The sequence below is a fragment of the Marmota marmota genome, unplaced genomic scaffold, assembly GCF_001458135.2.
Source record: "Marmota marmota marmota unplaced genomic scaffold, marMar, whole genome shotgun sequence".
Lineage (NCBI taxonomy): Eukaryota > Metazoa > Chordata > Mammalia > Rodentia > Sciuridae > Marmota > Marmota marmota.
Genome location: NW_025999900.1, coordinates 44,191,490 through 44,205,463, shown reverse-complemented (window position 1 = coordinate 44,205,463; position 13,974 = coordinate 44,191,490). Strand labels below are relative to the sequence as shown.

The following is a 13,974-nucleotide window of genomic DNA, read 5'->3' as shown; positions in this document are numbered from 1 at the left end:
AAGGTAGAGAAAGGAGGAATTCACCCCCTCTTTTTCCTGCCTCACTCTTCAGCTTGAATGGCTCATCTCATTTTCTCTGACCCTTCACCAGTGACTCCCGATTCTCGGGCTTTTGGACTCAATTATAATTGTCACCCATTTTCCTGGGTCTCTAGCATGCAGATGGCAGACAATGGGACTTCTTGGCTTCTATAACTACTTTACTTCTATAAGTAAATTCCATGTAACATACACACCTCCACCCTCCCCCATGTAGCCTTCTGGTTCTGTTTCTCTGGAGAACTCTTGATTAATACAGGGTATCTCACTGAAATGTCAGAGACTCCAAGGATCTCAGCACCACATAAAAATAAAGGCATTGTGTTTTGTCCATCTACACCTAAAAAATAAGTATCTAAAAAATAATACAGAGTGTCTCACTGAAATGTCATAGACTCCAAGGACCTCAGTACCACATAAAAATAAAGGTATTGTGTTGTGTCCATCTACACCTAAAAAATAAATATTAAAAAAAAATACAGAGTGTCTCACTGAAATGTCATAGACTCCAAGGATCTCTGATGATTCCATGCTGAGTCCAGAGTAAAAGCCATAAAATTTGTTCTTTACCAGTCCCCAACCTGGGACTGATTTTTCACATTACATTTAATATATATCAGAAAATTTCTGTTGAAATAAGACCTGGACTATGAGAAGAATATGTAAAATGAGTTTTGTGCTTTAGATGAGGGATGGTTTCTAAATACTGTTTGATAACGGAGACTGTATCCTTTTTACCCAATTTAGATTTCCTTAAAATCCATAAAGGTCCTGCCACCAGTTTGGGGATGGCTGAAGGAGCCCCAGGATGAACAGGTTAATGTTTTCATGCTATCTAGGAGGAGACCTGAGTCAGCTTCTGGAAGTCATCTTGGAACAGACACACAAGAAGATAGACAATAAAACGCACAGTAGAGCAATAAAGTTAGAGCCAGTCACACTTTAAGGAGTCAGCGGAGGGACAAAAAGTCAGCAATGGCAGGGTCCATGTCTGTCATAGGTCCACATCACACCTGCACACATTCTGGCTCCTAGCTTTGAGAGTCACCTTGGAGGGTTCCTCCCTGTTGGTGAAGTCCACTGCTAGATGGAGCAGGAAACCAGACTGTTTCCTTCTGGGACAATTGCAGGTTGCCCCCTCCAACCTAGTTTCTCCAGAATCATACAGGGAATGGGGAGTGGTCTCAGGCTGTGTTTCTGTCCTACCTGTGGATTCTAACTAGTTATCTTGCTTCCCAGAAGTCTCTTGAACTTTCCTGCCTAGAGATGAGGCTGGGAAGAGGAGGACAGTGGGAGCACCTGCTAGCCTGAGCCAGGCTGGAAATCTTTTTGGGATGAGTTGGGCTCACAAAGGCACCTGTTAGTGAGGGGCTGGGCCACCTGCCTTACTCCTAGGAAAGTGGTGGCAGCAGCCCAGCTGGCCAGGCTGAACTGAGGCTGGCTTGCTGCTCCTCTCTGCAGTGCTCCCACTCTCTCTCTGGGTCCAGGGAGCCATGCTGCCGTGGGAGTGGTAGGAATATGCCTGAAGTAGGGGGTCTCCCCCTTTCCTGTGAGCTCAATTTCCCTTCAAAATCCACAGGAATTTTAATCACCATCAATTTCAGACATCCTAATATCAGGAGGTGACAATCCCTGGTTTCTGGGATGAAATTAGTCCTTTACCAAATAACCAGGCAGGTCCTATCAGTCAGGCAAGGCTGGAGTAGTCTAGAAGGGTCCAGATGGCAGCAGGCAGGACCTGAGGCACCACTGTTTCGCCTGCCTTCTTTTACTTCTCTCTGGCTTTGCAGGGACAAACCTGCCTTGGGAGATAGAGTGGCCCACTTTGGTTATTCTGGAGCTTGGAACCAAGGTTTTTTGAGAGAGGAAAGGCCACAAAAGAACTCAGGATGAGAAAGGAGAACTAGGTGTCCTAGGATTGGGCTGCAGAAAGGGGACACATGGTTGAGAAAGGTGGCTTCCATTTGAAACAGACACATAGACCTTGGTTCCCTGTTCAAACTCAGCCATGCAGGAGAAATGGAATCTCAGGTGTGGGTCATTAAAGGTCATCTTGTTTTGCCTCCAGTAGCTAATCTTCCTACAACGTCTCTGCCAAGAATTGGTCCTGGTTCTTTGTGAGCACTGCCAAGGATGGGGACATGCTCTCTCTAGCACAGCCTATCATGAATTGTCACCTTTTCGCGTTCCTCGCGACAAAAAACACTCAGGGTCACTCCAGGGAAACTGGGCTGCATGAAATAACCACACAAGAGACAGAGATACCTTTTTCTTTGGGGTCCTGTGTCGGCTCCTCAGTCTGCAGAAAGAGAGAGAGCGCCAGCACATGCTGAACCCTTTTATTGAGGAGAAACCATTCAAATGAGGCAGGGGTTAGGTTTCGGGGGTTGAGTCTAGCTTTGTGATGTCTGTTGTCAGCAGGTTGAGTGACATCTAGGAAGGCCACACTCAAAGGCAGAACAAGAGAAGGGGACACACAAAGGATGTTTCCATGGAACATTCTATCCCAAACAGGGCAAAGGAGTAATATCACAAAGGAACAGGTGAGCATAGCTCAATCCATGGGGCTACACGCCTGTCTGAAGACACATTTTGCTACTTCGAGGATCGGGGCAATATCCAGGTCACTATGAAAGTGACCAGCAGAGCCTCTCCGATCACAGGAAGGAGTATGCGAATTCACTCTGACTGGCTACCCATATCACATAGCTGGTTTCCTAAGCTCAAGTGACCATAGTGACAGTTCACACTGCCCATGCAGCTTATCTCCTGTTTGTAAGACCACTCCTGGCTGGATTTACCCAAATTCCTAACCCTGGAACTGGGTCCAGAGAATTCTGCCCCTGAAGGTGAGGGCCTGGGTTGAGAGCACCAGCTAGCTTCTGGGTACGGAAGCAGGACATTCAGTGATGGTACCGCTCCTACTCCTGTTGGTAGCTAGGTGCCTTCCTTCCTGCTCAGTTCTCTCCCTGGATCCTGATTCTCTCAGGCAATGGTTTGGGCTTATTTCTCTTCCTTGCCTTTGGGTTTCAGGGTCAGGCCTGCCACAGGGTAGGCAAGTGGCTGACTAACTTCCTCTCTTGAGCCCATGGGTGTTCCAGCTGGGGGAATGTTCAAATTCTGGAACCCAGCTCAGTCTTCTTTTTTTTTTAAAAAATATTTATTTTTTAGTTGTAGGTGGACACGATATCTTTATTTCATTTTTTATGTGGTGCTGAGGATCGAACCCAGTGCCTCATGTATGCTAGCAAGCACTCTGCCATTCACCACCCCCCCTCCCCCGCCCCGCTCAGTCTTAATAAACTAGAGGCCTGGGCTGCAGTTAATGACCAAATTCCAGTTGGGGCACTCTCTAAGTCAGTTCAGTAAGGCTGTCTGAGGGCACTTTGGTAACTTGTGGCATTTTAATCCATATTCTCATTTTGGCTTTGTGACTGCCCTGTAACATAAATAACAGATAACATTTCTGCCCACCCACCTCCTGACACTTGACAGATGAGAAGACTGAAGTACAACAAGGTTTGGGGGGGAGGCAGCACCAGGTCTAGCGTTGAAGTTTAAGGGCTAAAGTCTCTTGTCTGCCCAATTAAGACTTATTTCTAGGCCTGTTAAGCCCACCCAGTATCCACTCCTGTGTGCCCTCCTTGTCCGTGTGCCAGTGTGGCAAGGTCTGGGAGCTAGGCCCTCAGCTCAGCAGGTGTATCTGGCTGCCGGCAGGGGTGAGACACCCGGAAGGCCTCCAAGGCCAGCAGTGTCTTGTTGATGCGGCTGATGGTAGGATAAGGGGTGAGATCCACCTTGAACCTGTGGCAGAGAAACACCTTGTAAGTCAGGGTTTCTAGGGACATGGGGAGACTGCCCTATGGGTAAGTGGGGGAAGCAGAGAGGTAGGGCTGGATGGAGTCCATGGGGCTGGCCAGGGAAGGACAAAGAGGCAGCCCATCATGGGTAGCTCTCTGGGTATGGGTAGGTCTGGTGTAGTATCAGTTGGCATCTCTGTTACCTAGTATTCCTGTCTAAGAAATCATTGAGAACCTATTATGTATAAAGTCCAGTGCTAGACATTTATATATCACAAGCAGGGAATGAGTCACATATTTCATGTCCTTAGTGCCTAGCATGATGCCTTCCAGAGAGGTACCTACTCATGCTCTATGGAAGCGCCACTGAAGGAAAGCAGAGGTTGACCTTTTTTTGCTGGGCACAGACACCATGTCTAGAGACAACAGGGTGTCCGTAAGGTGAGCCACCTCCTCCTAAAAGGACGAGCTGTCAATACAGTGTAGTGGGCACGGTAAGGACATTTCATTGATTTCTTCCACCCTGTGTCTCCAAGGCTGAGGGGACTGGTGCGGTGTGGCAATGGGTGCCTGGTCAGTTGGAGAGGGGTTTGCATTAGATGCTACTTCAGTAGCTGAAGTAGAAGGCCCGACTGGGCAGAACCAGGAGAAGGAAGGGTGAGGGAGCTCTCTTACCTTTCAGCATTTGCCACCTGAGGCGCTAAGCACAGATCAGCCATAGACACCTGAAAGAAGGTCGGGCGGGTTCACATCAGGATGAAAACCTCAGACTTGCTGGGTGTGTTCTATTACTGCACTAGAGGGGTCAGTCCTTGACGTTCCTGTCTGCTTCAGTTTTCCCAGCCATCCCTACCACCCCACTCACCCTATCTCCCCTGGATCTGCCTGGCTCTGTCCCCCAGAATGGCAGCACTTATTCTAGGCCATACTGCAGTTAACTCTGTGGGTAGCCAAAGAAAGCTTGAGGGTTTGATGGCTGTTACTGTGCTTGTTAAACCACCTCCACCAGGCGCTTAGTGAGGGGACGCTTAGGAACCAGAACTAGCACAGGTCCAGGGCCTGAGCCTGTGGGAGTCGGGTACCTGAATCCTAGAATCTAGAATTAGGAGAGAAGGAATCCATCAACTAGCCTAGTCCCTCATCTGTTGCCTGGCCCTTCTCTCCTCTCTGAGGTGTGGTCTTCTGGCTTGGACCCCTCAGTCCTCTTAGTGGGTAGGTCGACTGCTCCCCGCAGGAAGTTCCCTGCCCAGAGCAGGAGGAGATGGATGAGTCCACATGGGAGAGTGAAAACCTGGGGTCAGCATGAGGGGGAGGCTGCTGAGGGCAGGTCTGAGGACACTCACCTGGTCTCCCACACAGTACTTCCCCGCCGTGCTCTGCAGGATCCGCTCCAGAGCTGTGGGGAGGCCACAAGAGCAATCTTACTCTGGGCACAGAGATGGGACATCAGCCTTTTGGGCCTTATCTCCAAAGTTATAAAAATGGGTGGCTGTCTGAGTGACAGGTTGTGGCATGGGTGCTGGAGGGAATGAGGCAGTCAGGACTGGAGAGTTTCTAGGGACAGGCTGGTATTTCCCTGGGCCCCTCAAGTCCAGCTGCCATCTCACTGACCAGATGGGCAAGACCTGCAGCTGGCCAAGGCAGCTGCTCCCACATTAACTGGCTGGCGCTCTGTGGTCTTGGTTTCTTGAATGGGGAAGGAAAAGCAGTGAGGCAGAAGTTGGGCCTGCCTCCCTGGGCCTGCCACCTCCCACACCACTGTCGAGACAGAAGCAGTCTGGCAGCCTGGTTCAGGTGCCCAGGGCCCTGTGCTCCAGGGTTACTTCTCTAAGTGGTCACTTTGGGGCAGCTCACAGGAGTGAGAACTCACCATCAAAGCCAGAAATGATGGCCTTCTGGGCCCAGGGCAGCTGGTTCTCCTGTCCCACTTCCTTCAGGACAGACAGGTTCTGTGTAGCCCAAGAAAAATCTGTGACTGCTTTGGGAGCTGGCTTGGGTCTTCCCCTCAGCCACACCCTGCTCAGAGAAGCTCAGTTCCTATTTGCCCCTGGAGGCAGCCATCCCAGCACACCTTCTCAGGCTGCTCATAGTCTGGAAGCCATGTGATTCTGGCAGAGATGAGCAAGAGTAGGGACAAAGGACACTGCCTTGGTAGTGGCAGGTGTGGCCATAACCTGAGGCCTATGTGTCTTACACCCAGTGCTTCTCTCTCACATGGGCCATGTAAGGAGGGAGAGGGGCTGGGCGGGGGAGGGGCACAGAACTGGCTTCCAGAGATTTTTAACTCTGTACCCCTGGAGCCACTTTACTTCTGGACTTCAGTATCCCTTTCATTAAAACAGCAAGATGACATGGGAGTGGGGCACAGGTGCACAGAGGTCCTGGCCTTGGTCCCTGTTCTGCTATTATTCGCTGTGTCACTTGGCTGTCACTCCAACTTTCTGGGGCTATTTCCTCACAAAGTCAGGAGTTAGCACAGATGAACAGTTTTATTTACTTATTTATTTTGTGGTAATAGGGATGGAACTGCAATAAAGTAAATGTGGCAATAAAGCAAGTCACATTGATTTTTTGGTTTCCCAGTGCTTATAAAAGTTTTGTTTACATGATACTGTAGTCTATTAAGTATGCAGCAGCAGTATGTCTAAAGAATGTACACATCTTAAATTGAAAAATACTTTATTGCTACAAATGCTAACAATTGAATGAGCTGTTAGAAAAATGGCATTGACAGACTTGATCAAAGAATGTTGCCTCAAACCTTCAACTTGTAGAAAAAAAAAACAAATCTGCAGAACTCAAGGAAACCAAGAGCAGTAAAATGAGGTGTGTCTGTATATGACAGCACAGCTGAGAGGGAGGCTGCTCAGGTTAAAGCCAAAGGCCTGGACCTGAGCCCACCACCCAGCCCCTTCCCCACCTTGAGCCCCTCTAGATGAATCCTTGGAAACCGAGGGCTTCTTGGAACACAGTTCGGTGGAGGATTTCTGGGATTCCTGCCCGTTTCAGCCTTGTGATCTAGGTCAAAGTCCCTGAGAGTCCTTCTCTGTTTTCCTGCTACCCACTTCCAAGCTAGACACCCCACGGTGGGCTCACCAGTCAGTGTGTGAGAGGACGAGCATGAGACCTCTCATGCAAGGGCCTCACCTGCAGGGGCTGGATGCCCGCAGCGATGAGGTCAGAAATCATGCGCACACTGGCCCTCTTCTTTGGGTCCTGAGGCAGGAGTGGTGGAGTGGGCCGAGTTTCCTCCAGGTACTCAATGATGGCCAGCTGTCCAGAGAGGACAAGAGTCAGGGAGAGAACTTGGGACGTCTGGACCAGAGGGTAGAGGGCCCACAAACTCCTTCTCCTTCTCCGATGCCACCACCACTTCCTTTACCTCCTCAGCTAGAGCCCTGGAAAGCTTTTTGGTTTCTCACATGCTCAGCTCTCTCCTCACCTCCCCAACCTCTCTCCCTTTGACAAACGTTTGTCAGGCTCCTATATGTTCTAGGCTCCTTGGACACACAGAAGTGAGAAAGAGACATCATGTCCTCTCATTCAGGATACTACTCTTGTGATGCGCCTCCCCCAAGCCCTGTACTCACTGACTGGCCAATGGTGATTCCATCAATCTTCAGGGCTGGCACCTGCTTCATGGGATTCAGTGCCTGGAATTCCTCAGAAAACTGTGGAAACAAGGACCCAGTTGGATAGATGGCCTGACTTGAGTTGGCTAGAGCAGGACAAAGCAAGTGGGTAAACCCCAGGCCTGCCATCTGTCCATACCTCCACTTCTCTGGGGAGACCCTAGCTCCCAAGCCCAGGCTAAACCCTGAGGGATCTGTGCATTATCAGAAACCCCAATAGCTCCTGAGCTTTAGGCTTTTCCCCAATGGTCTGACTATGTGACTTTCCCTGCATCTCACACTGTGACTACCAAGGCAGCTCCTACCCTATCCATCCATCCAGGGGACCCAGTATGGGGCAAGGACCCACTTGCCCCCCACAGTCAGGCATTGGAGAATGCAGTTGTAGTATTGAGCCTGCAGCTTGGACCTGTCTTATGGGTCTCTTTTGCTGCACAGCTTGCCATCTTGCCCCATAAGGGACAGCCAACAGCACCTTCCAGCCATAGGGAGCATGTGACATAGTTGTACTTATTGGGGCAGACCCCCTATCTAGTCTCTTCACAGTTTAATTCCCACATTGTGGTCTAGGGGCAGCCTCCTTACCTGTTGCCCCCCATCCTTTGTGAGATGGATGGGCATTATCTCATGGTCAATGCCTTTCAAAGCCAAAGCTAGGAGAGACCACAGATAGGAGAGTCAGGGGATAGTTTCTTGCTACATTATCAAAGAAAGAGCCCTCCAAGGGTAACATGAGGCTGCCAACAGGGAGGTTTCTCCACACTGCTGGATGGCAGAGACACAGCCTGGCACTATCCCCTTCTGTCCAGCTTTCCCTGTTACCACCACTACTGTCCCTGGTGTGTGAGGCTCCACCTTTCTCACCCCTGAACTCTTAGAGCCTCACCCTCTGGACCTTGCAACAAGGCCTTCATGACCCATGGATGGTGCTATGAAGGTGTGTGCCATGGCACCCTGTGGTTTCTGGGGACAGCAGGGATGTGACTTGTTTCTCTCTCCCCTTCTGAGGCTTTAAACAGTGGCAGTGGGGCAGCTTTGTTGGAGACATGCAATCTTCCCTCAAGAGGGCATCTAGGGGCAAAGGGAAGTTGCTCAGAGGACCACACAGAGCACACACAGGCCACTGACGCTTGTTTTCTATTTAGAGAAGAATCTCTTTCCGATCCATTTTCTCTGTTCTCATTTACTATAGATTCCAGGATGGCACCAGGCTCTCTGGTGGTCTTGGAACATTTGCAGTGACTCCAGGGGCCAGGTTTCCTTCCATCTGGCAAGGTGGTGGTAAAAACACCAGGGCCAGCCCTAGTGGAGAAGAGTGCAGGCGTGTGTGCGCATGTGTGCTTGGCTATTAAAATATGGTCATGGCTGGTCTCTGGCAAGTGCCAAGGAGCAAGGAGAGGAAGATGTGACATGTGAGGACAGCTTGTGATAGGTCAGGTTCCTTTTTGGTGCTGGTCAGCTCCACTCTAGAGAGTGAAAGTGGCTGAGGTCAAGTGGAGAAGCCAAGCATAAAGGCCCTAAAGAGACAACACTCCTCCTGCTCTGCTTCTGGCTTAGCTAGGCCACAGGCTCGAGGGCCCAGAGAAGGAGACATCTTCATGCAGGAAAAGTTTCTCCTGGCCCCTGGTCCTCCTGCTTACTGACTCCACAGACACCAATCAAGCTGGAATGGGGGCAGAGGCTAGTGTCACACAGTGCTTTGTAGTTAGGGCCAGGCTCTGGGGCCAGGCTGCTTGGGTTCAAAGTTTATCACCTTCATTAGGTAGCCGTACGGCCCTGGGCAAGTAATTTAATGGGCCACTAACAGATGGCTGCTGTTTCCCCATCTGACAAGCAGCATACTGTAGTAGTTAAAAGCAGGGCTTTTGGCTGGGGTGTAGCTCACGGGCTTAGCATGCCCCATGCCCTGGGTGCATCCCCAGCATGAACACCACCAGATGGACTGTGGAGCCAGACTGTGTAGTTCAAATGCCAGCTTGGTTTCTTAGTTGCTGCATGATACAAGTTATTTACCTTCCTGGGCCTCAGTTTCTTTATCTGTACAACAGGGACAATAAATTTCTCCCTCCTACGGGCTTTCAGAATGAAAGGAAATTGTGCACACAAAAGCACTTAGTGCAGAGGCCTTCATCAATAGAGCTGCTATAAGAATGACTTTGGTCAGGGGCTGTGTTAAGCTGGAGGAGGGAGGGGCCAGTGCAGGACTAAGCCAGAGGGCCCTAGTTCTGCTCCCTCCAAGCCACTGATAGCTACATTTAATTTGCCATGTCAAATAAGAACCAGGGAGGCCAGCTGTTCCTCTGCTGGTTACCAGGGACCTCTGGATTTTATCAACCTGTTTTAAGCATGGTTGCTAAGGGGCTTTAGAGGACAGTGTGGGGCAAGCAGCCGTGCCAAGAAGAAAAACAACCTCCTTCCTCCCACCCACAGTGTGTTCTTGTTGGACTTCCTGGGTGGAGGTGTCATTCAGGGAAGGGCATCCAGGAGCCTAGGGACGCTGGTTGCTGGGGGTGAAGTCCTGTCTGACAGAGTACCTCTTCTGTCCCAGGTCAGCTTCGTACCTGAGGCTTCTCGCCCACCCGATCCCCAACAAAGCACTCAGCTCTTACCAATTCGAACTCTCCATGAGCAGGAGCTTCGGAAATAGGAATAGAGGATGGGCTGAGGAGAAAGGACAAGGGTGTGTATTAACCCAGGTTCAAGGGGTTTCCAGCCCCAGGAGAGGGTCTCTTGAGCCACCACTGCTTCTTCCGGTACCACCAGGCCTCCTTCCTGAGGCCTGTGTTTGGGCAACCTAGGGCCGATTTAGAGCTCTCTGGGTCAGAGGCCCTGGGAGTTGTATAAGGTCCCTTGGCTCCCAACTGTGTTGGCATGAATCCCTGAGGTCTGAGTGGCCACCACGGGGACAGCAGCCTTCAGGGGCCTGCCTTACCTTGCCAGACTCTGTCATGGTGCTGTGGTGATCCTTGGCTTTCTAAGGAATGTCCCCTCTCTCAGAGCTGCAGGGCACGGGGAGGAACCCTGAAGGGGCTGGTCCCATGAGCCAATGGGGAAGCTGGGTTAAACAGGCTTCAGGGAACTTTGACTCTGGTCACAAAGGTCATCTCTTTCCAACTTGTGGGAAGTTTATTATGTTCCTGTGGAGCTAGGTTTGGTATTCTGTGCAGAAAATATGGCCTGGCTTTGAGGCAGCAGTTGTGTGGCACAGAGGGCAGGGAGCTGGCATATCTGGGGTCCAGACCCATTGCAGGACCCAGCCCTGTATGACCTTTGGACAAATCCCTTCCTTTTCTAGTCTTCAGTTCCTTTGCCTGTAAAACAAAGAGTCACCCTAAAAGATGGCAGAGATCCCTGCCGGCAGTGGCAAAAAGACCAGGAATTCTAATTTTTTGATGCTTTGGTTTCTATATCCTTTAATCCCCACCCTCCAATCTTTGACTCCCAAATGGCCTTATAAAAATAGCTGGCAGATGTGCCCATTCACCCTAAAGGTGAGGTGGCAACTAGCAGCTCAGAGTTCCCATCTGGACCTCAGATTTTCTGTTGATCTCCAGATAGTTCCTGACTTAACAGTGGTTCAACTTAATGATTTCTCAAATTTACAGTGGTGTAAAAGAGATATGTATTCGGTTTGGACACCATACTTCAAAATTTGGGTTTTGATCTTTTCCAGTCTATGAGATATGCAGTACAATAATTCCTCAAAATGTCAGGTGGCAGCAGTAAGCCACAGCTCTGAGATCACAGACTGATCATGAAGGGGAACAACTGACAATTTACAGAGTATTGTGCTGCCAGCATTTTTTACATATTGTATTTTGACATCCGATCATGTCTACAAAATGCCCATGTGTGGGGCTGGGGGTCAATGGTAGGTGCTTACCTAGCAGGTGCAAGGCCCTGGGTTCAATCCCCAGCCCCCTGGGGTGGGGATGGATATCCATCTCTGTGTGTAAATGAAACTTTTAGCACTTTATAAATAAAATAAGTCTTTGTGTTAGATGATTTTGCATAACTGTGGGCTTGTGTTCTGCCATGGCTCATGCCTGGCCTATTTTTCTCATTTTTGCTAACTTCAGGCTCCTAAAGAAAACTAAAGTGTGTAGCCTTTCTTCTGAGGTTTAAGAAACTCAAATTTAATTTCCCTGGTGCTTCTTGCATAACCAGCCTTTTAAAGTGGGATCCAAGAAAGAGTAACCAGTGATTAATACTCATGAATCTTCCCATAGACATATTCATATGGCTGAGAGAAAATGGTAAAATTTTTCAGATCACCCGTCTACTACCTCTCAGATTACAGACATTTTACCAAAGTTCCCTCTTCCTTCTGCCACCCCAGTACCCCAAACTTCTATCTGAACCTGCTTTCCTCATCCCTACACTACCAATGCACTCTTCTAGGTGGGCAAGGACACAAGTGGGTACCCAAGCTCTCCCAAAGTGGTTCCCAAGCCCAGGAGTACCAGCCTGTCTTCTAAGTACCTTTTGTGGGTATGGCAAAGATGGTCTTGGCATAGAGAGCAGGTGATAGGCAAAAAGTGTCTTTTGCAAAGAAGCCGGGCAGCCACAATTAGATTTTATTTGGAGATGCATTCCTTTCCTTACCTAGCTAGGCTGGAGGGGCCTCCAGGAACAACAAACAGGGACTGCTGTGAGGGATTAACTACTAGAGAATCAGACTTGAGGTTAGAATCACTGAAGAAATGCCTCACCTAATGACTGAATGTTACACCTTTGACATGTATTAAGGATGACCAAAGTCACAGTAAATTCCACTGCCCTCCACTATGAGCCATAAGTAGGAAACTTCTGCACTTTCTCTTACTAGTGATAACTATATACAGTAGTACCCCCTTATTGTTTGAGGGATATGTTCCAAGACCTCTACTGTAGCTGGAAACCACATGTGGTACTAAATCCTATATATACTATGTTTTTTTTTCTTATACATAAATACATACCTAAGGGTCAGTTATAAATTAGGCACAGTAAGAGATTAACACTGATTATAATGAAATAGAATACTTATAATAGCATTCTGTGATAAAATTCCAACATTGCTACTCTTCAGTTTGGGGGCCATTATTAAGTAAAATAAGCATTATTTGAACAAAGGTACGGCTGAACCTCTGAAGCCTACCTGGTAACCAAGACAGCTAGAAAGTGACCAACAGGCAGGTGCCTATAAAGACTGGATATGCAGAACAAAGCAAGGACTCACTACACTACAGGCAGGATGGTGAGATCTCCACACAACATTCAGCAAGGACTGCTATTTAAACTTATGAATTGTTTATTTATGGAATTTTCCACTTTAATATTTTTGGACCACAACTGACCAGATAACAAACCATGGGAAGAGAAAACTGATAAAGGGGTACTACTGTAAATTATTCCTTGTTCATTTTTGCACTTGTACAACTAAATGTTAAGCTCAAGTAGAGTGTCCATTTCACCAGCACTCCAGGAAGAATTCAGGAATTCAAAGATGCCTTCCAATCACTCTGGCAAATTTTTATTTATGTTGCGGTACTACAGATCCTACGCAAGGCCTCATACACGCTAGGTGAGTGCTGTTACACCCTCAGCTGTTTTAAAGCCATCTCTTACACATGGTTTTTAAAGACTCCTAAATTTCCATTTGGGAGCGGGAGGGCTATACATTATCAACGTGACGTAACGTCCCAGCTGATGGGCCACCTTCCCTAAGGAGCTGTAACAGCAGTTCTCAAACTTCAGAGCCCTCAAGACTCACGTGAGTCGCTTATAAAACATATTCTCAGCCCGTTTTATCAGAAGGTGATATGGGGGGTCTATGAAGGCTCGGGGGAAATGCAGGTTAAACCTGGGAAGCTCCCCAAACTATGAAGGCTTCAGGTGCCACCGCTCCCCTCTCCCTTGGTGCTCTTAAAATGCAAACTTTCCTTGAAGGCCATCAGTCAATTGTTAGGATGACCAGCCGAGAGAGGAACACGCAGAAAGCGTGGAACGGGGAAACGAGGGTCGACCTTTGGAAGCCCTAGAAGAGGTCGGCGTAGTTAGGGACAAGGAGGACGAGAACAGAAAGCGGTGTGAGTGGATTCCGCCGCGCAGGCTCCTCCAGGAGCGCCTCCACCAGCCCTAACTTGTCTGGCCCAATGGCCTAGCGGGCAGCGCGCAGGCGCAGAGAGTGTCGGCGCGACGAAAGGCTCGCCGGGAGTCGTTGTGGGAGCCGTGGGCGGGGCAAAGAGGCGCACCCTTGGCCTCGCCCCCAGCTTTAATCCACGTTTACTAATTAGACGACCCGCTCCCCCAGAGCTTGGCACAGACCTTCCCAGCTTGCATCTCGTACTTCGGGAGACCCCCCTCTTCCAGCTGAGAAAGTTCGCTCCCGGGACCGGCCGACGATTGAGGCGCTGTGAAACCCTTACGAGTTAAACCTTGGCCCTCGTCTGGGTAAAGCGAGGTCGGGCTGGAATGGACTTCCCTGCGGTCTTTGGCTGGCTCCGCCCCGCCGCCCCGCC

General features: G+C 49.4%; 1 protein-coding gene across 5 annotated transcripts; it reads right to left on the bottom strand.

Annotated features, from left to right (window-relative positions):
- Nucleotides 1–2,362: 2,362 nt before the first annotated feature.
- Gstz1 (glutathione S-transferase zeta 1) lies at nt 2,363–13,936 on the bottom strand. 5 transcript variants are annotated; one of them, XM_015494343.2, is made up of 9 exons: nt 13,781–13,936; nt 10,081–10,132; nt 8,057–8,124; nt 7,430–7,510; nt 6,987–7,112; nt 5,710–5,788; nt 5,183–5,235; nt 4,515–4,564; nt 2,363–3,843 (listed from the first exon to the last, which is right to left on the bottom strand). In XM_015494343.2, exons 1-9 carry the CDS (start codon nt 13,793–13,795, stop codon nt 3,717–3,719), a joined length of 651 nt encoding a protein of 216 aa, XP_015349829.1. In that variant the 5' UTR covers nt 13,796–13,936; the 3' UTR covers nt 2,363–3,716. The 5 variants fall into 5 exon arrangements, with proteins under 5 accessions (XP_015349829.1, XP_015349809.1, XP_015349827.1 ...); XM_015494323.2 differs by lacking the exon at nt 13,781–13,936 and adding an exon at nt 10,404–10,783; XM_015494325.2 differs by lacking the exons at nt 2,363–3,843; nt 13,781–13,936 and adding exons at nt 4,922–5,081; nt 10,404–11,091 and having other exon boundaries at nt 4,524–4,564.
- Between the last annotated feature and the right edge of the window lie 38 nt (nt 13,937–13,974).